Source organism: Centruroides vittatus, unplaced genomic scaffold, assembly GCF_030686945.1.
Source record: "Centruroides vittatus isolate TY-2023 unplaced genomic scaffold, ASM3068694v2 contig_480, whole genome shotgun sequence".
In the NCBI taxonomy this organism is placed as follows: Eukaryota; Metazoa; Arthropoda; class Arachnida; order Scorpiones; family Buthidae; genus Centruroides; species Centruroides vittatus.
Window position 1 is genome coordinate 809,885 of NW_027122270.1, and position 27,526 is coordinate 837,410.

General features: G+C 30.0%; 1 protein-coding gene across 1 annotated transcript in view; it reads right to left on the reverse strand.

Annotated features, from left to right (window-relative positions):
• Window positions 1-3,785: 3,785 nt before the first annotated feature.
• The window catches only part of LOC136977849 (spastin-like), a gene marked incomplete at its 5' end in the record, with an annotated part of 41,476 nt that continues 17,735 nt past the window's right edge, over window positions 3,786-27,526 (reverse strand). Inside the window, 6 exons of the mRNA XM_067273434.1 lie at window positions 3,786-5,469; window positions 11,246-11,286; window positions 12,970-13,040; window positions 16,449-16,571; window positions 20,205-20,284; window positions 23,656-23,747. Of these exons, the coding sequence (XP_067129535.1) occupies window positions 5,347-5,469; window positions 11,246-11,286; window positions 12,970-13,040; window positions 16,449-16,571; window positions 20,205-20,284; window positions 23,656-23,747 (530 nt within the window). The remainder of the gene's footprint in view (window positions 5,470-11,245; window positions 11,287-12,969; window positions 13,041-16,448; window positions 16,572-20,204; window positions 20,285-23,655; window positions 23,748-27,526) is intronic.

Sequence of the window (27,526 nt, forward strand, 5' to 3'; positions counted from 1 at the left end):
GAATTCAATTCGATTGCAAAGACAACTCTGTCATTTTCACTTTAAATAATAACAGTCTGATTGGAGTCTACTTTTAAACGAAACTAAAATTTATTTTGTTCTATTTAAACAAATTTGATTTATTTCAATCTTTTGGCAATTATTTTAACGTGTAAAAATATCGCTATTAAATAATACAGTTTTTGTATAGCTAGTTACATTTAAAAATTATCTTTAAAAAAATTAAATACAATTATATTAAAAATTGATTCGTGTAAATCTCGAGTTTTTACAAAATTTGTAGCGTTACAAACCTTCTTAAAGCATCCGAAGACTGGCGACAGGATTGAGATCAAAACACACTGGCCTCTCCATAAGCCTTTGTTTTCAAGATAACAATCCACAACTTGACTGTAAAAATATCACTATTATAAAATTAAAGGCACAGAATATTAACATTAAATTTATTATAAACTAATTGGAAGCAGAAAGCTTAGACTTCCTAAAGAAGACTATACAAATTAAAAAAGACCTCCATAGGTCTCTTTTTCAAAAAGATATTAGGAACACAGTACTTCCATATATACATAAGCAAACCGTAATTTCTTGATGCCAAAACGAAGCGGAGAAGCCGCAGCTGATAAATACATATTCTCTCTTGTTAAAATTTCCTCTAGACATATGGGTGCACATTATTACTGGTATTGGTTTGACTGCATAAAAAAAGAATACGTACGGTAAATTTCTCTATGATTTTATTTGATTTAGAAGGTTTCCTAGAATCAAACCAAACCTGGTCACCTGCAATTTTATCATAAAACATCTTTGTAAGTTGCAGTTTCGCTTTATAACAATATTATTTTCGTAGCTTCAATATTTATTATAATTTTGACTACAGCAATTCACATCAGTGAAAATATTCTTTCTACAGAAGTTGTAGTTGCCGATCAAATTATCAAAATCTTGGAATTCAAAAATTTTTCCGTGTATTTCATTAAATATTTTGACCCCTCTATCAGTTATGGTGATTTTTTTCTTTGCTCCATTCCTTTGTTTAGTTAATATACTAAACACCTCCCTAAATCAGAATGGGATAACTCCAAGCTGTCTTCAAGTCCCAGGCACAGTGTTTCAAATAAGGTGCCTTTTGGAAACCTTTTTGTAAGTGTTACAAATTTAAAAATCATAAAAAACACACTTATAGAGCCATTTGGTCAGTTTCCCATTTCTATTTTGTCTTCCTACAGCTCTCCATTTCAGCAATTCAAGTAAATGATGTCAGAGATATTTTAAAAGAAAGCTACCTTAAAATGCTGAAATTATAATCAAACATTAAATGATCCTATCTTAAAAAGAACAGACTTCAATACTGCAATAAAATTCTATATCAGAAAATAGTTATATTGATTTCTTATTAAATTTTTATTCATCAGTACTTGCATTAGTTCACAGATTTAAAATATAGGCAAGGGAAAATATTAATATTAATGTTAGACAAAAGATTGTTACATTTTGGAAATTGTTTAATATAGGCTTGTCTTTTTAATCATTTTTTCCTAATAAACTAATTGATTGTCTGTAACAGGAGTCTTCAACTTTCTGCAGCCTTTGGAACCCTTCTAGTTTATAATATTCTTCAAGGAACCCTACATTTAAGACAGTGCTTTCAAACATCTGGTTATCTACTCAAATTCCACCTCGTCATTCTTTCACATATCATAAAAAAACCACACATTTTTTCCAGGGATAGAGTACCCCTGGAAAAAATGTAGTCTCAGACCATTCTTTGAGAAACACTGAACAATGGTTTTAGGAAGAGATGATGGTTTGAGGTGGTGGGGGTAAGAGGCAAGGGGTAACTCTAGCTAGGGGCACACTAACACCCTGGTTGAACCTTAGCTATTCCAAGTTCTATTTATTGATGGTAAATAGAACCTTCGAAAATTTGGTACGAAATGGTCTGAGGGTGATGAACTAAGGGCATTGTCATGTTTTACTGGTGACTGAATGTTTTTGTTTAGTTTTACTTTAGAGAAAAATTGTCACCCGTGGCTGTGCCCAGCTATTGGCAGTGCCATCTCTCGAGGTTTTGTTGTATCACGGAGAAAGGCACATCTAACACGAAGAAAACCTTAAAAACTTGCAGAATCCAGGTTGACAAACCCTGGTCTATAATATGGCGGCTGGATGACAAAGGCATACCACTCTAGAAGACCTGGGATTAAATTTGGGTGTGTGAAGAACTCCAGAAATTTTTCAAAAATAATATTTATTGGATATGTTGTGTCTCATCCTTCACTACTTGACTACAATAATATAAAAAGAAGTAATTTACAGATTAATTCTAAAATTAATAATTTTTCACTTTTTAAACTAATAAAATTTATAAATATTTACATGAGATATTCTATTTCAAATATGGAAATGGTGTTACATTAAAATAAGTCATAATACAATCAAGTTTTACATGAAAATCTTTTATTAATTCAATGCAACACGTGATGCACAGCAGTGAGAAAAACTTAAGAGCTAATAATATCATGTAGATATCACATTAATTTTTCTAAAATAATTATTTTTTAATCCAGTTAACATAATATATATATATATTTTTTTCATTTTTAAAATATGCAACATTCACTTTTTCATTTAGTGATGCAGACATTTATTCAATCGTAACCATACAATCTCATGATACTTTATATAAAACCCTTATTATATAGTCTGAATGCAAACATCAAATTCTTTCAATACCACTAAAGACCATTTATAAATATGATCTCTACATTGACCAAACCCAAAGTATGATCTATCTATTTGACCTTATCGAAATATCAAATTTCAGAAACTTTTATTTGTAGCTAAGAAATCTGCAAATATTTTTTCCTATTATATATTTAATAAATAAATACAATGATAAAAATGTTACCTTTAAGAACGATTTTTTTTTGATGTTATGTAAGATGCTTAGTTTCTGTTCAGAATAAATTCATTAGCAATTTACCGAGAAAAACAAAAACTTTAATAATTATGAATACAATGATCGTAGGTAATTGAAAGAAACAAACTAAAATTAAGCGAGATGTTAATGAAAAAATTAATAATCTCATAAACGACATTTCATAAGAATGATGTAAATATTATTGAACTCTCCGCTTTGATGCAATCTCCAATATCAGAATTGGCAAAATGAATTTAGTATAAGTAAGATGGAAATGATATATATTCCAGCAATCCTTTCAAAGACCTTACTGGTCTTTTCTAAGATTGGAAAGTTAGAAAATTAATGAGAAGAAAGATGATGAATTAAAGTGATTGCATTCCGGCAGAAACTAAATTATTTACCACCAAAAGTGACAATGATCCATTGATTTTGAAATAATAATGTCTTCTTAACATTTGTTTATAAAAAATTTTGTAGAAAATTTTTATGGCAAGCTTTGACTTTTCTTTTAAATTTGAACTTCAAAATGTGACGTGATGAAATGAAAATAATATGTATATAATTTATCTATAAAGATTTTTTAACAGGTTTGCAATATAACGAGAACTAAACGCTAATTTCCATTTTCTTTATGTATAACTTAAAATATAAATTGTGCACATTTTGAGCATCGTTCACAAAATACATTAATGTAAATTTTAAAAATTAGGAATCACAAATAGACATATTGCATTTTGGAAAATATTTAACTTTGTATATTTTACACTCAACAACTTATCACAGAGATGACAATGATACTTGACTTTGCACAAAGTATTGATTGCTTGGTGCATGATGAATATAGTATTTATGTTTTTATATATATATATATTTTTTATATACATATATAGAGCAAATTTTGTGAGTAGGTAAGAAAAATAGTTTTGTTATAATACAAAAGATATACAGGCACCAAATAAGCTGCATACAATATTAAAAAAAGAATTCAACAATTAACCATAACATCAGATTATAGATGATAATTAACAAGACAGTTGAAACATTCTATGACATAACTTTCTTGCAAAGTGCTTTATGAATTGGCATGATAATGTTTGAAATCAGCAGCAACAAAACATATAGAATATGGATAATTTAATCAACAAATTATTATAAGTATATAAATGTTTATATTGTATATATTGTATATATTCATTTTTTTAAATTAAAAAATTTAAGAAGTTACCTACTTTTGTTTTAGAGATAATTAGTAATATTTATATTAAATAAAATATTAGTTTTTGTTTATCATTCCTTGTTAATTTTTTAATTATAAGCATCTCATATTTCAAGAATGCTGCTAATAATTTGTAATATTTATATTATTCTTATATATTTGAATTCGATAATTTCATCAGAATAAACTTTTTCAACAAAAATACATTTTAAACTTATTACATCAGTTTGGGATATATTTAAAATCTTTCTTACTCTCTTTGATTTGAAATATAATTAAAGAAACTTTTAAAATGAAATATTTAAAGGCTATTGTGTCAAACATTTTGAATTCAATAAATGAGAAATTTAATATCTGAAAGAAATTCAAATTATATTGATGTATATCTATATAACAATTATAAAAAAAACTTTGTATTCTCTTTAGCTTTGTAGATGATGAATTCTGTACATCTAATGTATGTACAAGAGAAGTTCTGAAGTATTGCTGAAATAAAAATTAATAGTATTTCATTTCTTCATGAAAACTTTCTCAGAATTATATTTCGCAAGAATCTATTTTCTTAAAAAGTATTTGACTGTAATTTTAAAATAAAATATATACATTTTAAAAATTACAAGCATTTATAGACAATTCTAAATAAATTTTATACTACATTGTCAATTAAACAAAATTTTCAACTTAAACTGTTTCACTTGATGACTATTTATGAACAGTGCTCATTTTATATATTTTAAGGATATTTATGTTGAGCACACGGAAGTCTTACTACCACTAATGACGTCAGAACTTATCAAAATGGACTAAATATCTTCCTTAAATATTTACAAATGTGTACATTTTCCTAATAGTGCATCATATTTAGTATCATTTTATGTATGTAAACAAAATTTATGCTAGAAATATGAAAACATATTTTGATACATTTTTTAAATATGTAAAAACACAGAACAGCTAATAAATTTCTGGTATTAGTTTTTGTGGAATTAGATATTAGCAGTTCCTGTAGCAAAGCCAATAAGAGAGAGCCATAAGCAAACTTATTGCATCCTACAAAAGCCGTTCTCTCTTCTTTACACAAAAATTAGCAGTTTATTCTTCAAAAGAGAAATATTCGTAAATTGATCACAAAGTCAGTTTATTTTAAAGCAATAATCTCCCTCTCTTAGTCCATGGCATATTCTTCAAAAATAGTATGAAATCTTTGTCAGATACTAACATCACCAAAATCTTGATTCCAAGAATTATATTCAGACAATGTTTTTGTAGCAACACTCCGACGAATGCGTTTTAATGATTCTAAAAAGTCAGCAATTGTGATTTTTCGCATCTGGAAACACACAGTTCAAATAACTTTAATATTTTTTTAAAAATTTCTGTATTTTCTTAATACTAAAATATTTTTAAACCATTAATTAAAAATATTCTTAAAAAATACTTCAAAAGAATAATAAAAAAAACTGTTTATATTATGACAAAAAAGCAGTTCCGACAAACAAGATGGAAATTTTTAGATAAAAACATAACATATTAGTATTATCAGGAAAGACTGTACAAGGAAGAGTGGTTTAACCTTATTAAATGTGTATTTGGTTTTTAACATGCTGTACATTGAGGTATTGTTGAGATGTCATTTTTAAACAGGCACTAGAGAGTCAAAACACAACTAAAGAGAGAATACTTTTGTAAAACCTGAAATGCATTTTGCCTGGAATGTTATTCAAAGTGCCAAAAAGATGTTTAAATAAAATGAAGTTTTCGTAAGTCTTACATCTATTGCATAAAATTACAATGCAGTTATTGCACAATTTAATTTATTGTGGGTTTTCCAATAGGAGACAACTTCAGCAAAGATAAAAACTCCAGCTCCAGCAGTAGTCCACAAGTAAAGATCTGTTGCGAGATGTGTACTTACATCATAATGTGAACATTTTTATTGTTCTTTTGAAGTATTTTTCAAAAACTTAAAATGTGATTCAACTTTTTATGATCAGAAAAATATTCTGTTAAGTTCTTAAAACTAATTTAGAAGCCTTATTTTAATATTCTACTAGAAATATGAATTTTTGAGAATAAATTATGCATAGACTAATATTGTATTGTAATAATATATTTTTAATGTTAGTATTTAAAAACAATTAAAATCTCTTAAAAAGCTATAAATGAAAAATTTTGATAAGTTTATTGCATGATTTTCATTTTTTCATTTATATTGATCATTATGCAACTGCATGTAATCAATCCTGAAACCATTTGAACTAATCTTGTAGTTCATCCAGAAATCAAATTGATTGGGAAGGAAAAATGCAAACTAACAGAGAGATAGTCAGACATTTGCCTTTCCAATTCGAACAAAACTTGGCAAACACACATCCCTAAACACAAATAGGACCCAGTTCTCAAGCGTTTCTGAAAAATGGGCTTCTAAAAATCGAGTATCTGGCTTATAGATCTTTGGAAGGTTCAATTCTCATAACTGATATAGTTGAGTGGATAAGATGCTAGGTGTGGGAGTTGCATGATGTAGGTATGAGCCTTTGCATTTTTTTAAATGTGTAACAAAATGATTTTATTATTTTACTCTATCATTAGAATTATTATTACTATTGTTATTCCTCACGTTTAAAGCACGTAACACAAAAGATTAAAAAAACATGATACCATTTCCTATTTAGCAAAAACAAAGTCTCTGTAGATTTAACTCTTGTGTGTCATTATTAAATAAAATTTTTACTTCTTCATATTAATTTTCAGATAGGGTTATATTGTTATATTTGAAGTGTAACAAACATGAGTGCATAAGGAAATTATCTATAACATTAACAATTAAAAAAAAATTCTGAAACTATACTACTCTATCTTCATATCAGATTTGTCTTTTTCGTCCATCTGCTGAAAAATGGGTTTTTTCAGAGGTCCATTTTTCGAAAGTGGGTCCTATTATTTGGACAAGGATCTGTTTGTGTTTAGGGCTACTTACTCACCAACTTTCATTTGAATTGGAGAGGCAAACATCTAGCTGTCTCCTTGTGAGTTAAAAAGTTGAGTTATGGAAGTCTGGCTAAAAATCAAAATTTTGTGCATTGGTTTATCAGTGACCAATAATAAACTATTCATATGACATTTACATGGGTCTTATTGCATAAAATTGTTGTGTCAGTGTAAACTTCGTGTTGTCCAGAAACTTGAAAACATTCAACCAAATGGTTAAATAACTTTCTGAGAAATACTTTCTTGAATGGTCAATCCATTTGTAAGGAACTGAGTCCGAGTGTCATTTTTATTTTATTATTTTTTTTCGTTTTATTATATTTTGTTTGGGGCTTATGTTTAGTTAGGATGAAGGTTCCCTACCACCCTCTTATTAGTAACCAAAAAAGAAGATAATAAACCAACTCACGAAAGAACGAGCGCCGTAGAAAAAATCACGCGCACTTGCGCTGCCCAGCGGAAATAAACAGTCCGCAGAAAAAATGGAGGGGGAATCCCCACACTCACTAGAAAAGAAATACTTACTAAACCGTCATAACATCCCAGAAAATTGTGCTAAATACTTTGTAAACCGTTTGTAAGATTTTGTTGGAAAATTAAAGCTGCCAGAAAGAAACTTAATGTTAGAAAACTAAGTATGTAAATAAGGGGAGTAACCCAGCTGAATTGTGACGTCACCTCACAGCATAAAACCAGCACGCTAACCGAAGAAGGATGAGGTGATTTCCAGATCGAGGTGATTCCTGGTCGAAGTCCAGATTGAGAATTAGGCGATTCAAAGTGTTAAAGAGGAATTCGATTTGACGATAGCAAAAAGATTGAGGAAACAGGTTCCTAGTATAGTGAGGTGACGGATAGACGTTTAGTTCGTAAGAGATTCTGTTCATAGTTCCTAAGTATTTGATTTGTCGAATTTTCAAAGGGGAATTAAGATTAAGTTAAGCTAAGTAGCTGAGTTTTATTGTCGGGTTGACTTGTTGATTTTCGTTAATAAATTTTGTTTTGGATTATAGACAATTGTACATAGTAAATTCAATTTACTAATTAAATATATTTGAAACTTTTGCTTTGACTTGATATTTGTCGTTATTCTTACTAATTTTTTCGGTGCACGCTAAAAGCCCAGGCCTGGCAAACTAATCTCGAATCTGCGTAAAGTACCCGTTAGGTTAACGGAAGTTTTACCGGCCGCAGTTAGTGTCGGTTTCCTAAGATACTAAAAATAGTACTTTACACATTCACTCCTAAGTGTTTAGTAAGGACTTTTCTAAATTGTGATATTTTGCAGGTGAATTTCCTTCACTAAAGTTTGTCAAGTGTTGTAATTTCTGATCTCAGGAAGGTGAAAAGAGAAAGTGAAGGTAAAACCTATGGGATTACAAAATTCAATGGCAGCAATACCTTTGATACAGTCATTGACAGTTGAGCTAGTCCTTACCAAAAAGGGTGTATGGAAACATGTGGATTCAGAGGTAGAGGATAACAACCCATGTAGGGTTAAAGTTGTGTATTATAATTACTGCTGTAACTGATTATCTTGTGAGACATATTAAGCACTTATGTAATCCCAGTAAATGTAGGACAAGCTAAAACAAATGTACACTCTTGCCACACACAAGTGTTTTAAGCATTAGTGTCACTAGATATAGACAAAGTATGTTGAAGATACATTGGCACAGAATTATATGATGAGCCTGGCAATAGTAGTGTCAAAATTTCAGGCAGAGGAGGGGACATTGTGACAGATATCCAAATAACTGCCTATGTTATGAGCAGCTTACTACCAGGTTTTGATATGATAGTAACATGATTGATGACCCATTGCCAAATACATATATTCTGTATAGAGTAAAAAGACATATTATGTGTTGATGTGAAATATCATAATGAAGATAACAATGAAGAGCATCATCAATCCGTTGCAATTAATATTAGTAACAAAAGGAACAGGAAGAAAGCAGCTGCCCGTAGCACATTCAGGATTTAATCTTGGGGAGTACTGTTGAACGAATAAAAAATTTTTTAATGCAAACATAATAAAATTCTCACCTTATGTGATTACTAATTCATAAGTAATATAGAACACATGACATAATATAAATAATAAAAAAAATGAATTTTAATTAGGAAAATATTTTTGGAAAATTTACTAGTGTTTCTTTTGCTTTTACTTTGGGGGTGCCAGGGCCTTTGGCCCACTCCTCCGGGTGCATCACTGGCAGCTGCTGGTCATGCGATCATTTCTGTCACTTCTGCATGACAAGCCAGAAAATGACAGCAGCAGTAACAAGCATGAAGTGACTACTATTGATAGTATGGTGTCTGTTAACATGATGGCATAGTTGGCTGCTGGAAAATCTACAATGTTAGTGGACTGTGGAAGTAACCAAGTCATGGACTAAGTTGAATATCTTATTCAGTACTACAGTAATATGCAAGTGGTGTGTCAAAGTAGCCAATGTAAAGATCTCATATCTGAATGGGAAGCTAAAGACAAGGATTTATGTTAAAATTCCAGATAGTTTCATGCCAAAGCCAAATCAAATCTGGAAAACCATAGGCAACTTATATGGCTTGAAACAAGGGACTCATATATAGTTCAATGGAATGTGTGAACAATTTCGATTTAAACAAAAAGTGGAGTGATCTACGTTTTTCCATTGTTTTGGGTGGTATACAACTTATAATCACATATGTTGATTTCACAATGTTTGCTACCAATAAATATTGCATGAAAATGTTAACACAAACTAGTACAGATCCTTGAATTATGATTTCTTGGCAAACCCCCAACATTGTCACTTGGTGTCAAAGTGCTAAGGAACAATGATGGCACAGTTTATGCCAGACTGGTTACATCAAATATTTGTTGAAACAGTGACATGTCAAAGTGTAAATCAGCAAACTTACTAGTTGTGCCAGGCACAATGTTAAGCAAAAAAGGAGTTGCTGGTGACTGTAGCTAAAATATAAAAAAAAGTGCCATGCAAGGAATCAGTGAGATCCTTACATTACCTAGTTTTTGTACCACTAGAGCAGACTTAGCATGTATTATAACCATTGGGGAGGTTCTTTGAAAATCCAGAATACAATACTGGAAGGTTTCAAAACATGTTTTACAATACCTGCAGGGAAAGAACAAGGACTTAAAAATTGGCCCACCATCTAGCATATTGACCATGTTTTGTAATGCAAACTATAATGACCACTATAACAAATATTCAATGAGTAGTTGTATACTGCAAGCTGGTGAAATACCAATGTTGTGGTTACATCAAAACAGAGTTGTGTGGCTTTGAGCATAATAAAAGCTTAATTTTATGTTTTGATCAGCATTCATAAGAACTATTAAGTTGATCAGTTCTGGAATGAAGTTCTTGCTAAAAACAAAGTAAAGCAAGCAAGAATAATAATTCTGGCTAACAATAGCACTACAGTTGATTTGTGTAAGTCCATGATAGTCAAATGGAAAGTAAGATATATGCTTAATGTTTGTACATAAATTGGTTGCAGGATTCACAGTGGAAGTAAAGTTTGTATGCACCAAAGAGAACACTATAGACATTTGTACAAAGCCATTGGCACAAGTCAAATTTGTAAGTCATGCAAGCACACTGTTGGCAAACTGAGTTCTCACTGCATGACAAGTGAAGGATTTGTGTAGCATTTGATAGTAAAAATGATGCCAGGTGATTATTTTTCCTATATTGTCTCGAGTTTCATCTCTCTCTCTCTCTCTGTCAGTAGTTCAGTTGTTGTGTAAGCCTCATTATGCTGATTGTAACTAAAATCTGTTCTTTCAAGTTTAACATGAAAATTTGTGCCTTTAATTTCTACTGTAATGATACAGGAATTATACTTATGTTACTTTTGTAATTATTTTTTGAAAAAGATTACAAAAAACTGTATTAAAATGACTAAATTTAAAAGAAAATACTAATATATACAAAGTTAAAATGTAAGTAAAACAGATTACTAAATTCAACAGAAATAAAATTACATCTAAACAACATTAGATCATTGCATAAATGAATTATTACAAAATGTTTCAAACTATGCAATATCAAATAATAAATTTCATTGAATCAAAGTGAATTAAATAATATTTCTCTCACCTCTTTAGGATCAACACTTTTCACTTCTTCAGGTTGTAATTCTATAGTATATTAATATGTATTAGTATTTAAAAATTTAAAAATTATAAAAATCAACAATTTATATTAAGAAAATTTAATTTTCATTACTTGTTATTTTTGACAAAACATATTTTAATAAAAATATTAAAAATTATAAATTTGGATTGAAAATTTATCATCATTATTATTATTTTATCAATTGTAAAATAATTATTATTAAGAAATAAAGTATTTTAAATGCAACAAAATATACAACAATAAAAACTAAAGAAATATAGTGATAAATTTTAATTGTTGTTTCCCCTAATATTTTTCTAACAAATAAATACAGCACCCTGTAATTCAGAATGTCTGGCACCCTCTGAAAATTAGCCAATAATCCAGCGTGCCAGTGTTCCACAAACTAGAATTTATACTATACATAATCTACATTGTATTTGTGAAACATGGAAATACAGATAGGATTGTATCAAAAGCAAAATGACCACCAATGCAAGTTCTAATAGACCATTCAAGTAGTTTCAAATGGTGCATATTGAAATTAAAATGCTTACTGAAATCACAATGACAAATATTTTAAATTATGTTGAAGAAGTTCCATGATCATTATATAAAGGATGTTTTAAATGTTAGGTAATTTTAGGTAAGGATGTTTTAAATGCTGGAAAAAATAATTATGTATTATCTGATTAGTAATAACAACAACAATGAAATATTAGCATTATGTTTCAAGGCTGAGTTTTAAGAATAAACACTTCATTTATTAAAAATAATATTCAATGTTAAGGTATCATTCAAGAAAAAGACATAGTAAATATAAAAAATATGGAGGTCTTTTAAGAGAAGGAACTCCTTGATTGAGAAACTTTGTTTGTGTGAACAGGTGCAGGAAGAAAATACAATTGCCATGCTAATTAAAGTTGTTCTTTAAATAGGACAACTTTAATTATGATCACTGTGTACAGTACAATAGCATTGCAATCCAACCAATAAGCTGATTGACACCAAAATTTGTGTACATGCTATACAAAGAGACTGTATAGAAGGATTTTACAAAAGAATTTTAGTTCCAAAATTGTCCACTACAGAGTAAATGGTGCTTCAAGTATACTAGCAATTTTTTTTATTGCTAGTATACTTGTATTCACAATTCAGCTTTGTTTACACTCTTCATCCAAGTACCTTAAGGTCTTGATGTCATTGTTAAACTTATCCATATCAGGCTTACAAACTGGCCATCATCATACTTCCTTAAAACAGAAAAGAAATTTTATGTAACAAAATGTTTCCTAGCTACCAGACAAAAATCTGTTATCTTTGTTAGTATAAAAATTCCGAGTATTACACAATGAAAGATCAAAGAATAAAAAATTTACAGAAAAATAAAAATATGCTTTAACATTTTCAAAGTTAAGGATTTATTATTAAAACACAAGTATGTGCAGGATTCACATTTTCTCATCCTTTCAAAATTTTATCAATCATTCTGCATATAAACATTTCTCATTATAATATTTTCATCATATTCTATTGTTATTGTATTTATAATTATATGTGCCAATTAGTTTTTTTTGGGGGGTCACTAAGCTTGATCCAAGCAGTGCACTTAGTTTTTTTTTCTTTTGACCAACAAAGATTGATTAATTTATTAATTAAAAAGATTTTTAAATACATAATAGAAACTAAAACTTTTATACACTTACCTCTAATTGGTCCTAGAGCAGCATCTTTAGCAAGTGCTGTCAAATCACTACCTGAATATCCTTCAGTTAACCTAATCAATCAAAATAGTTTTATCACTTTTAAAATGTAAAAACAAAAAAGCTATAATCATTAATTTACTTTCCCCATGGCAATACATATATGCACACACCATTTGTGGTTTTTATGGATGGTAAGAAAATTGGATTCATTTGAACTTAAAATGAAACTCATTTAATAAATAAAGTACTCTACTTGAGTTACAGTTTAGAAAAAAACTGGCTCAATCACTGTAACAGGCATCTCTATATATGCCTGAAAGCTTTATTCCTCCAAAAAATTAGAGGCAATAAATTTACCTGCATCCAGCATTTGCATAAAATTACTACTTTGTGGATCCTCCTCTTTGCCACATACATGTTGGCAACTCGCCTAGGCATCAACATGATATAGGAAAGGCAAAAATCTTGTGGAATGTTGGCCAACTCTTCCCAAAGAACAGTCTTCAGCTGATCTTTAGCTCAGGGTATGCATTTTTGCACCACTTTCTTGAGGACAAGTTAAAGGACTTTAATTGGATTCAAATCAGAATTTGAAACCCAGTCCAGGTCTTGGACTCCATTTTGGCAAAGCAAAGCACTAGTGGAGCATGCAGTATGCAACTTGGTGATATCTTGCTGGAAAATAGCATCTCTCTGCAGCTAAAGATGGGTTATGGAAGGCAACAAATGCTGTTGCAAAATTTCTTGGTAGCATTGTGCATTGACAGTCCCATCATACAAAACCAAATCACCAATGCCAGAATACCAAAACACCCACTACACTTGATACATGCTTGGAAACTTGACTTACTGCTTCACATAGTTTTGGGTGAGTCCTTCATTTGACTGGCAGATTACTCTGTATTCAATATTTTCATATAGGATTGGAAAGAGTGACTCATTAGACCAAATTATCTTCTGCCTTTAAGGTGGTCCCTATCCCATGCAAACTACTACTTTTGTTGAACTGGCATCAACATAAGCTTTCACTTACTCTTGTACAAACCATAACCCATGTCATGTAACCTGTTACTAGCAGTTTGTTGAGGTACAGGTTGGCCCATTTGTTTGCTTCATAGTTCTGCAACTTCCACAAATGTAGCAGGATGGTACAGCATGACAAGTTGATGCAAAATTCAATCTTACCTGACAGTAGTTATTAGTGATCTGCCATTACTGCAGATTGTTGCATTCAGAGCATTGCATTCATTACTGTGTTATTGCATTCAGAAATGACAGAACTGGTTTCTTTTCAGTGTCTGAGGAAGGTTCTGACAGTAGACTGATTCAAACAATTCCTGAGCATTGTGCTGTACAGCTGTTTCATTTTGTTGTTTCTGGAAAATTTTATAGTGTACTTGCAGTCCTAGCCTCTGTCTTGCCATTTTTCATGTTTTGAACAATGCAGAGATTACACAAGGTTTCATGGTTCCCTTTATTTGCATATTGCCAACTGAGTAATACACAAAACAGCAAAAAATTTGTATGTCCAGCCAAGCAACGTCTGCCAAATGCCAAGTGCGCATAAATTTATTGCTTGTGTGATTTTTCAAAGGAGTAACACTTTCAGGCATATGTGGAGATGCTTGTTACACTGATTAAGCCAAATTTTTTGTAAATCATAACTCAAATAGAGTACTTACTACAACCCTTTACAAAATTAAATTTCATTCAACTCCCTTCTACACTGGTACAAAAGAATAAATTGCAAATAGAATGCAAATAAGGATTAAGTCAAAATTAAAAAATTCTGTATTATACTTTTAAATTTTAGTAAAGTATATTAATTATAATTATATATTATAACTTTTATTACATCCAAATGTAATAAAAATAAATTCCTCTGATCCTCTAAATAACAACTAGTAAATTGCTGATCCCAAGATAAATTGATTAACTCCCTCAGAGGTTGTTAGTGACCAGGTTGGAAATCTCTGCTATAAAATCATTTGCATGCTCCCATTCCCAAGAAGCTGTCATAATCATTATCAAAAGAATATGATAAGTATAATGTTATTAAACTTGTTAGCTTTAGTGATAGAAGTGAATAGTGATCAACAAAAAAATGAAAATACTAAAACAGCTGCAGAGAATTTATAATGATTTGCATGATAATCAAGTTGAGATAGCACATTATAACTTTTGTTCTATAAACTATTTCATAATGATATATTCAATTAAATTGTTTTTATGTTTTATCAAAGTTAAAAAAAAACAAAACAAAATGCTTATCTAAAAACATTGCAAAAGCTGGAACGAAGATAACTAATAATTACCTAATGTTTTAACACTTCTTCCAGCAGCCCTTCTCAGGTATATATGAGCAGAAAAAATGTGATTAAGCTTCCAAAAGTTTGATAAAATTTTAAAGCAGTCAATGATAGAGTATTCTACTCGTTCGAAAAGTTTTAAATTAGCTTTGAACAGTTAATTCAAATTTAAAATTGGATCAAATGAAAAAAGATATACAAAATTAATATATTATAGCCACTTCCTTATACCTATATCATATATATGTTAAGTAAAGCATGCCAAGCTTATGAAAGATAATCTGTCTTTACTGTTAATGCAGCCACCAATTCATTCTTTCTTATAAAAGCAAGAACAAATTGGCTAAGCTTTTAAAAGTACTTTTTGACAAATTGAAACTCAAAACGCAGAAGGCCATTGAAATTTACAAGCAAGAACAAATTGGCAGCTGCATTAACAGTAAAACCAGATTAAGTCTTCCATAGACTTGGCATGCTTTACTTAACATATACAGTCAAACTCCTATATAACAAAGTTGCTAAATCCTGAAATAAAAAATTTGCTTTAGGGAAATTGTTATACAGAAATTACAATTTTTGGTAAATAAAGTATTATTTTATGTAATATACAATATTACATAAAATTTTTTATATCTTTTTTGTTTGATCCAATTTTGAAATTTGAATGAATTGTTTGAAGTTAATTTAAAACTTTTCAAATGGTTGAGATTTAAATTCAAATTTCATTTGACATTGGCCAGTTTGAACTTTCCAAATACATAGAATACTCCAATGTTGTTGGCTGCTTTAAACTTTCTGAAAACTTTTAGAAGCTCAGTTGAATTTTTTTTATACTCATATACTTGAGGAGGGTTGCTGAAGAGCCAAAAAACATTAGTATTATTAAGTATTATTAAGAAAATAACTGCTGGAAGAAATGTTAAATAATTAGGTAATTATCAAAATGCTATCAATAAGAAAAGAATTTCCAGACAGCTGCCATTAAAAAAAAGCTATCCTGGTTCAATTTATAGCTTCCTTCTAAATTCTGAGTTATGCGATAGTAATATTAAAAAGTAATAGCTCTAGAACTATGTCAGCAATTGTGAAAATTATCAAATTATCTAATTTGGCTTATGAATACAAATAATATAATTAATAAGTTTTTAATTAAAAAAAACTTTAACTAACTTGGCAAGATGTTTCAAATCTTCGTGAGAAAGAGGATTATCTTGTTTTGCAAGAAGTTTCTCCAACAAAACAATACGCGTTTCCCATTCAGGTAAAGTGACATAAACTCGTTTTGTAAACCTCCTAAAATAAATTATTATTACTGTTGGTTATGTTAATTTATTTTCTAAAATACATTTGACTAAAAATCAAAATACAAACATTTGCAATCTGAGAGATGATCAAACTGTGCATTTCAAAAATGATTTTATTGTCAACAATGTTATTAGACAAATTTTATAAATTAATTTAATTATTAAATATATCATAGATTAATCAGTTGACAAGACAGTTAACTTGTATTGTATAATTAACATTTCATAAATTGCAAGAATATATATTTCCAAACTTAATTTTCATTACAGTTTTATTGTTATGAACATGTATTCTCACATCTGTTCTAGATTAAGTACAGAGTCTAGAATAAGATATGAAATTTTATTATTTTAATAACTTGAAAATGCAATAAATTTGAACATCCCATTGTATTTTTAATTTTATATAATTTTAAGCTATATTTTATAATTAAAATTTTTAAACGTATAAGGTGTCTCCAATCTTTTGAGAGATTTCACCAGCTGATAGAAAATGATGAATACAAAAAGTTTTCCCTACACGTTTTTATTTGGTTTTGGTTACTAGTTATGCACAAAAAACTGTCAATCTTATAAAATTATTTTTTGAATATTGCTCCTTTTAGTCAACAATTCTGATAAATTCTGTTTTCTTTTTTCTTTCTTGAATGAAGGCATATTTTTCCTTTTGAATACATTTGTTTATAACCTAGAAAACATGGTTTTTTTTCTATTAATGAGGTCTTCTACAGGTCTTAGGAAGATCTTAAACTAAAAAGCAATCATTAATCTTCTTAACAGCATTTTTAAATTTTCATGCCCATCAACCCGAGTTCTGGGGCAAAATTTTCAAATTGGTAGTACACAAAGCTTTATTATTGCAACGGTTACATATCTGAAAAAAACAAACATTTCAAGGTCAGTTTGGTGACCTTGACAATGTTTTTCTTGCACCATTGTGAAGATCTCAATACAAACAAACAAAATATTCTCATCAATTTTTTTGTTTAGGGCTTTTTTCGGATATAGCCAGTGCTACCGCCTGCTTCTGGTGAAACTACACTGACGGTGCCTTTGTTTTACCCTAGATTACCCTGAATTGAGAAAACTCTCTGAGCTCAAGCAAAAGCTCGACCATCATCGAGCTCGTGCTCAGATAAAAAAAAATAAGACAAACAATTCTACGACGCAGATCCCTGTACTATTATCGTGAAATAATAATCAAAACAATTCTTAATTCATTGTTTTTAAAAATCTTAATAACTAAAATGTCTTAGGATTTTTAAGCTTTATCAGAGGTATTAATTTACATCTGATATGGAAAGTGCCAATGGCCCAATGGCATAAAGATTGAGAAAAGCAAAATCCTACTCAGATTTAATATACAGTGTGCACCTGTGTGCCTAGAACCAATCTGCTTTATTTCTTTAGCTTCTGTTGACCTATCCTAAACCTCTCCAGTTATAGAGGGAAACAGAATGGTTTTAAGCTAAAACTTTTCTGGCAAAACTTGTGGTATGATGGGTAATAGTATCAGATCACAAAGCAGTTTTTACCCTAGATTTACCCTAAATATAAAGACTACCGTAAACATTACCCTCAGAGATTTAAATTACCCTAGAAAAGGGTAATTACCCTAGAAACGGCAGCACTGGATATAACTAACTGAACTTGAACCAAAATATTTTTCTACACAAATACAAAATTGAGTTTCTTGCACTTAACTTGAAACCAAGACTGAATCAAAAAAAGTGTTTGGGAAAAATGTTGGTTTTCAAATGTTTTCTACCAGCTGGCAAAATATTGCTCAAAAGATTGGATGCAACCTGTACATACAAGGTGTGATCAAAACGTTCTGAGAATTATTACTTTTTAAATAGATGAAAGCACTTATCATCATTTAGAACGAGTCTACTTCAAAGAAATCTCCTTGAGATATAATAAACTTTTCCCAGCATTCCTGGAGCTGCTGGAAACAGTTCTGGAACTCACATTTTGGAATGGCCTTTAGAGTCCTCATTACATTTTCTTGTATGGCTTCCAAGTCTTTGAAAGTTTTCCCTTCAAACACAAGCGAGGTTGTGGCTGACGTTTCCAATGTAAAAACGTGTACGTCAGATGTTCAGCACCACCATCCTGTAAGCCTAGAAGTTTGACAATGGCGTTTGGAATGTCAAGCATGATTCCACTGACGTTCCAAACGCCATTGTCAAACTTCTAGGCTTACAGGATGGTGGTGCTGAACATCTGACGTACACGTTTTTACATTGGAAACATCAGCCACAACCTCACTACAGTTTTCAGTTTCAGATAAATAAAAAAGTCAGAGGGAGTCAAATATGGCAAATACAGAGGATGTTTGATCAATGGAACATTCTGTCTGACCAAATACTGGTTCACAGACATTGTCTTGTGACATGATCCAATAATGTGTTGAACTGACACTTTGGTGGACTCTTTCAGCAACTTGTAAACTTTTGTGGCTGTTTTCCCAAAATTCACAGAAAACTTGTAGCCACATGTTCCTGTAGGTCTGACATTTTGGAATGTAACACTGGCATGACAGATAGTATCCCTTCTTCCTGCTACAACACAAGCCACAGAGATGACATTTGGTACATAAACAATCAATGTCTAGACCAGCAATGGGCAATCTTTTTAAGTGTGCATGCCATAACTGCCTAATCTACAATGCTGAATTCTCTCACATGCCAATGGAAATTTTTGGGAGTATATTATTCTTTGGTCCAACCTCTAGCAGCTAGATGCAGGCTCTGAAAAAAGCTAGATTTAGTTTGCTCTCAATAAAACTATTCTGAAGTTGAAATATACAACTCAGCAACGATGTTGAATATTTACTTTTTAAGATAAGCCCTGAGTTATATGCCAGAAAAAGTAATTGGCATGCCCATTACTTTTTGGGATTGCCCAACCCTGGTCTAGACCAGAGTCACCAAACTTTTTTCACAGTGGGCCAAATAACTGAGAATGATGAGCATGGGCTGCATAACCATTTTGTTCAATATAGTATACTGAATACACAAAAAATAAAGAAAACCAACATATCTATTTACCAATACACAAACATGATCGCTGCAGCAAGCTCATAATCGCTTTTCTTAGAAACTTCATTGAAAATACACAAAAAAGCACTCTGATATCCAAAATACAAAAAGTTGCTGAATTTTTCACTTCACTGTGAAGGTTTTCCTAAATATATTACTGTCAAATGCAAAAATCAAATTGGACCAATTTTGGCATTTTTACTTAGTTATTTTAATTTTTTTTTTACATAGTTCATCTACAATCTATGATATTTCCATATATAAAGAATTATGTTTTAGCTCATTTGTGGCATAGTGCAGTGGTGAGCCAGATGAACTGACCTGGCAGGCCAGTTCTGGCCTGCGAGCTGTATTTTGGTACGCTATTGCTGATATTCAACAATACTGGTCTAGACTATTGCTGATATTCAACATCTACCCATTAATGCTTTTCATTTTTGTAAAAAAGAAAACAATTTTTGGAACTCATTGATCACACTTTGCAGATATATTTTAATTATACGAATAAAATGTATGATTTCAAATTTATTTTATTATAAAACATAATTATTCTATAATTGAAGTTACTAAAAATTTACCTCAAAGCTGCATCATCTAGCTCTTGAGGTCTATTAGTAGCACCCATCACAAGAATTCTTTCTTCTCCATTTGATCTTAACTAAAAACAAAACCAGAAATAATTTTAAAACTGTTAAACAAGTTGCATTAAATTTTATTTCATAGATTACTTAATTAAAAAAAAAAATCTGAATTTGACTAAACACAAAATGAAAATTAAATATAATAAAGGTTTACTCTCCTATTTTTTACAATTTTTTCTACATATAAAAGACATTAAACATTAGTCGTTAAAAAACATGAATACGCTGAATGAAGCACTCTTGGAATATATCATTAAAATACTATGATATAAAAATTACAAAACTGTCTGGCTCCAGACAGTTAAGAAGGTGATAAAAGGTTACAGCCTATCAACTCTCGGATATCCAAACTTGAGTCTGGATCAGAACCTCAAATTTCATGAATTTCTTTTGATATAAATATCAGACTCTGTATATCTCATCTCATCCTAATCAGGAACTGATTGTGAAAAACTGAACCTCTATTGTGGACCAGACAACCTATAATGGACATGGATAGAAGATCCTTTTAGTGCATGCAGAGCAGAAAATGTTTAAACTTGTTATATGTTATATTACATTGCACTATAAGCAATCTGATGAAAACTGAACTAATAATTTAAATAATTAAAGATTATTATAGTAATATAATTTACATTAAAACAATCATTTTTCAATACTATGAATATGAAGGCCAGGAAATTGATTGTTGTTTGATTACTGTTAAAAAATCGATCAGTGGATCCCTAATCCCAGGTTAAGAACTCCTGTTTTAGACTGTTTAGAGTCAACAATCTACTTTTATTTATTTATTTTTATTCTTCTAAAAAATGCAAAAAAATAACAATTTTTTTCAAATTAATTATTAGCAATTACCTTAAAATAAAACACTTTTTTTTTATATAAAAGGAAACTAATGAAACAGCATGACTTACAAAATGCAAAATATGCCAGATCATGCAAATGAGGTTCAAGAGAAATTAAAGCAGTCCTTGAAAAATTTGTAGTACAAAATTAATATTACAGCAATAGTTATAAAAAACTTCATGATAAAATGGATTAAAGTCTTGGCTAAGCCTACAGACATTAATTGGTAATATTTGCCAAAATGCAGGAAAACTCTGCATTTTAAAAGTGAAATTGAAATGTTTACTTTGTTTCTGATCAGTCCAGTCACTTATTATATCACTGCCTATTTACATGGTTATGCACATGCAGCAAAGACAAGTCAGTCTCCTTTACTGAACCATGGTTTCAATTTTAATGAAAAACCAAAACAGAGCTTTAAAAAGAACAGAAAAAGAAAATCCATTTCTATTTCAAAATTGTTTTCAACATTATTTAATGAATGAAATTTCATGTCAACTGCATTAAAATGAAATATTCACTTGTTCCCAACGTGAAAAATTTGCAAATTAATAAACTGCATTTAAAAATATTTTCTGAATTGTCTCAATTAAATAGATAAATAGAAGTTTTATCATCATTTTATAAACATTATTTTCCTTTATTTTTCATGTTATCTGTAATTTATTGTAAAATAAAAGATATTAACATCAGAACATACTTTGAAAATAAAAATATGGTCATAATTAAAAAATAAAGTAATAATAATGAAAAGGTCAGGTCAGAAACTCTAAAAGTTTATCATTTTTTCAAAAAATTAGTGCATTTCTTAAATTACAGCATTCTCTTAATTAAAAAGTTTGGGTTTGTACTTGATTGCTTACTGTTCTTTCAATTAGTTGTATTTCCTTCGGCATTAGCACAAGGTTGTTGTTGAGAACAAATCACACAGGAACTCTCTTCTTGATGGAAAAAGTAGGTTTATTTTCTATAATTTAAAAAGATATGCATTTTGGGCATTATTGTGCTAATTCCAAAGGAAATACAAAAATATTTGTATGTTAAGATAAGTTGTGCAGGGTTTTAGACCTCACAGCACATGTTTTTCAACTTTCTTGTATTTAAAATTTTATAAAAAAACATAGCTGAAAAATTTAACTTTTCAACCTAGTGACATGCAGTTGAAACTATTTTCACTACACAAATACTTTTTGAGAAAACAAAAGCTGGGGTCTGAGAGCCCCACATGACTCAGAATATATTAAATTCTGAAAAAATTCATGAGTCTTGCAGAAAAAACAAATTATGGGCATTGAATGCTGTAACCATTGCTTTAAATGAGTGCAATTTGTCACAACAGCAATTCAAAATAAATTTATTTTTACAAAAATACCATTCCTTGTATTCTCTGCTGCACAATAAAAACAAGAAAGCAACAATAGAACATAGCAGGCATCACATTTCAACATGCAAAACAACATGACAAAAATATTAATTTTCATAATGCAAACTTAAAATTCTAAAATTTTTGTTCACTTCATAACAGTGTTAATGAGGCATCCTGACAAATGTATTTATTTCATTAGTTATAAAGCTAGTAAATTTATACAGTCGACATGATACAATTGCATGGGAAATTTTTCATGGTTCACACATTACTTCAACTGCTTCATTTTCTATACAGAAAACATTCTTGGTTAAACAACTTGCAAAAAATTTTAATACTTTCTGTAATATTTTGAGCAATATTAATTTTTGAATTAAGTTAATAGATTTTTGTTAACTGTGTGACTAAAAAAAATGAAGGGCAGCACTACCTCTACTGCTACTTTCCCTTTAAAGTGATAAAGTTTTCCTATCCTGACTTTGAAAGAGGACACATTCCTCTCCAATTACAAACAAACCTGATGTCAATCCATAAAGCTGAGATAATATATAGCAAAATGAAATTTGATATTTTTATTTTATTGCTTTATCAATCATATTACAATAAACCTAAAATACATCAATCCAAAAGTATTTTACATTGTTAGAAAGATGACAAAATACAAAAATAAGGTATAATTCTAGTTTCTGCACAATAAAAATGAGAATAAATACAAAGATTTTTAAATGTACATTCTTTTCTCATTCTTTTTATTCTTAGTAATAAACTGCTGGTGTTAAAAAGTTTTGAAAGTGGTTTTTTTAAGAAACTTAAGTTATTTATCATCTATTCTAACTGATCTTTTGAAATAAACATTGCAATAGTTTTTCTGAAATGTTAATGTTAGGATTTATATAATATTCTATAATTGTCAGTGTACACACATGTACGCATGCATACAGCTAATTATAAAACAGCCTCCCAGCTTCCAAAACAGATTGTTCTATGAACAGATTAACAACAAAGTTACTGCTATCTGTAAGTATTCATATTTTTACAAATGTCTGATTGCAATCTCAACAAAAATTTAAAAATCATTTACATAGAGATAAAAAAATCAATGGCAGAAAATATAGGTAAATCAAGAAATTTTATAATCATCATTTATTTTAGTTAATGTTCAAAAGCAATACTTACACCATCAAATTCCAAAAGAAATTCTGTTTTCAATCTCCTACTTGCTTCATGTTCATTTTCCTTCCTTTCATTTAATAGTGAATCAACTTCATCTAAATCACATATATAATTTCAATATTAATAAATATTTTGTAAGAGTATGTGCAAATAATCTTATTAAACAAAATTAAAATATTAATTAATCATCATCATATAATATAGAAAATTAATATTACATAAAAAGAAAAACACTAGTTGTAATTTCTCACTTTTACTAACTTATTATATTTTTTTACAAATTCAAATATTTGATGTGTTTAAAGATCAAATAAATTATTTAACATTTAATTAAAATAAGTGATTAATTATAAACTTTCATGTAGAATGCAAATAAAATATTTTCATAAAATCAGGCCTGGGAGTGCTATTTCCCCTTTGAAAAAGTGAGAAAAGTGAGTGCAATAGTGACAAAACAAAGTGAAAACACAGAAGGAAAACTCAGCAAAATAGCAGTAAAAATTGTTATTTTCTTTCTATTCTGTTATGGTTAAACACACATTAAAAATTCTGTATATACTGTAATACAGTAGCCACTCCTTATATCATGCTTTTTTGGTCCCGCAAATTTTAAAAGCATTTGAGTCAATAAATTTTAAATTGCTAATTGCCACTGAATTTCTATTTGCAACGAAATACCTGTATTTTATTTCTACTATTGTCCTTGAAACTACCACTGAAGGTGAAACAATAAATTCCTCAAGAGCTAAATATGCAGAACAGGTGCAGATAGATTAATATCAAATGGAAACAAATGATAATCAAAGTTGTTTGTTTATTAGTTTTAAGTACTGTCTCCTCATTTACAAGTTTCTGTGAATTTGAAATTTCACACCTTTATGTGAATTAATGGTATTGTGTCAATTCACATAAGGGTGTGAAATTTCTAATTCACAGCATAATGTGTAAGGAAAAAATTTCTTTAATTCTGAACAGAAAGTTTTAAAATTTTTATACATTAGTAACTTTATTTTGCTTCTAGAGGATTTTTACTCTTTGTAATTTTATAAGTTTTGATGTTCTATTATATATTCAATATTTAATTTTTTAAATTTTCAATTACAGCATTTATAATTTTTGTTGAAAAATATAAACTACACGAATTTCTAATAAGCAAATTATATAGTACTGTATAATAAAATCGCAATTGATATTTTGATTTTATATTGACAGTATTTATCTTTCAATGTCATTGTTAAAGAAACAATAATGCTAAATGGGTGTTCATGGTATCAATGTTTACGTAAACGTCAATTAATTTGATATAACCACAAATAAAATTCAGGATTGAAAAACTAAGCTTATTTTATATCAGAAACACTTGCTGATGAAAGAATAGAGATTCCATAGCATGTATAATTTGTTTAGTAAAAGCCCAGAATTTTTATTACTCAGTTATATCGTGTTTTTTTTCTGTCCCCTGATAACGAGTGGTTACTGTATTTCCAGTAAACCATGAATACTTGAAAAGTCTTTGGCTTCTGTAAATAATCAGTAATGAAAAATGATGTTCTTTCATTTTTCATTACTGATTATTCCTTCTTTTTTGGCTCCTCTTGCTTTTGAACACTTGACACTAACAAGCATTACATGTGCTGCCCATACTTCTTTCATGTTCTTGCTGTTAATAGCCTTCTCCAGTTTTTTTTTGTTTGCTGCTTCTAACAAAACTTGGCCTGTCGCATGTATTTCATTTTCTTCTACATTTTTCTGGTTTAAACTCAGCTGCAGTTCCCATAATCTTCATGTTACAAACAGCTTTCTTTTGTTGTTCTTCAAAATGTTTCTCTGCTCTTTTTTTGTTTCTCTTATTCTTTTAACTTCTTTTCATTTTCCAATTGTTCTTGATAATTTCTATGCACTGAGGGAGCTAATTTCAGTCGTCCTTTATAATGGGTACAAGGTGTGGGCTTTGGTCATACATGTTTAGTCCCTCCTTAACAATCAAAAGTGAATTAATCATTCTTTCCAACACTGATCCTCTATCAGGAGAAAGTGCCGGGCGTAAAATTGACCCTCTCTCTCGTGGAAACGGGATTTTCCATGCTGATTTCACTAATTTGGCTATACTGGGATATTTATCATTATCAGAAACGGTTTATTTTTTAATGCTTCGAGATGTGTAAATATTGATTTCAAAATAAAATAATAAATCTGAAATAAATATATTCCAAATAATATAGACTATATACTTTTCAAAGACTGCGTAGATTTGCACTATATACTCTAGTATACCTTTTAAACACAGCCGTTTATTGCTAATATTCGAAGGTTTTCGGTTATTTTTAATAACCTTTCTCAAGAACAGTTACATTCGAATGCGGTCGTAAAAATTTGAACACGTCGCCAATCGTAAACGAGCTTTTGAAATGGTTCTATTCGCGATCTCCTAACGGGAGGTTTACAAGCCAAAAAAATTATAAAAATATATCCTTAACTGATTCCTCAGCTTGTCCGTTGTTATACGTATTATATTAGTATAACACCCATAAGCAATTTCCTTGCCTGTTATAATGAATATCGCGTTCGTATATAAATCTGCTGTCGCCGGTTTTCTTATCTGGCGCTACCTTTCCTGCGCTACACCACGCTGTTTCTCCATGCCGATGAGATCTTGCTGCCTTCCCTAAAGTTAATAGCCTGTCCTTTGTAGCTGGTTTTGAAGATATTCCATGCTTCTGCATACTTTAGATGTTTTTTGCTGTAAACTTTTTGTATGAGCTTTGCTTTATCCCAATCTGCCTTTACTTCTTGTTGGTCTGCCAGAATATACGTTGCCAGGGCGGTGTTAGGATGTTCGAGTCTTATGTCTCTTTGGTGCTCGGTAAGTCTTTCTTTAAGGGATCTTCCTGTTGCTCCCACGTAGTATAGATTCGTTTTGTCGTCTGTTATCTATTACCGGGATTTTGTACACCCCTGGAATGAGGTGTAGGTTCGGTACGTCTTTGTCGGCTCTTAGCAGTTGATATAATGTCCTGTCAGGCTATAAAGGACAGGCTATTAACTTTAGGGAAGCCAGCAAGATCTCATCGGCATGGAGAAACAGCGTGGTGTAGCGCAGGAAAGGTAGCGCCAGATAAGAAAACCGGCGACAGCAGATTTATATACGAACGCGATATTCATTATAACAGGCAAGGAAATTGCTTATGGGTGTTATACTAATATAATACGTATAACAACGGACAAGCTGAGGAATCAGTTAAGGATATATTTTTATAATTTTTTTGGCTTGTAAACCTCCCGTTAGGAGATCGCGAATAGAACCATTTCAAAAGCTCGTTTACGATTGGCGACGTGTTCAAATTTTTACGACCGCATTCGAATGTAACTGTTCTTGAGAAAGGTTATTAAAAATAACCGAAAACGTTCAAATATTAGCAATAAACGGCTGTGTTTAAAAGGTATACTAGAGTCTACATTCCAAATAATATAAGTAAAATAATATTTTATTAATGATTTCATAAATAACAAGGAACTTTTTCCTGCAGATGAATAAAAACCAACATCGTTGAAACGTTGTTAACCTTTTGAAAGTGTGTGAAAATTTTTCTCACAAGCAATCAGGTGTACTTTTTACAACACTTCAAATATTTTAATTTATTTGGTAAATTTTATATGTAAATATAAATTTACATTTTCGTTTACTTTTTTAATCTCTCAATTAATGCACAATTATAATCAGCATAAGAGAAAAGATTAAAAAATGGATATTTGGCAAGTAATCACACATTTTATGAAAATAATACTTACTACATGGAATAATTATACTTTAGTCAATTTAAACATACATTTAGGAATATGTAAATGTGATTAAACATTAACAATATGCTATGAA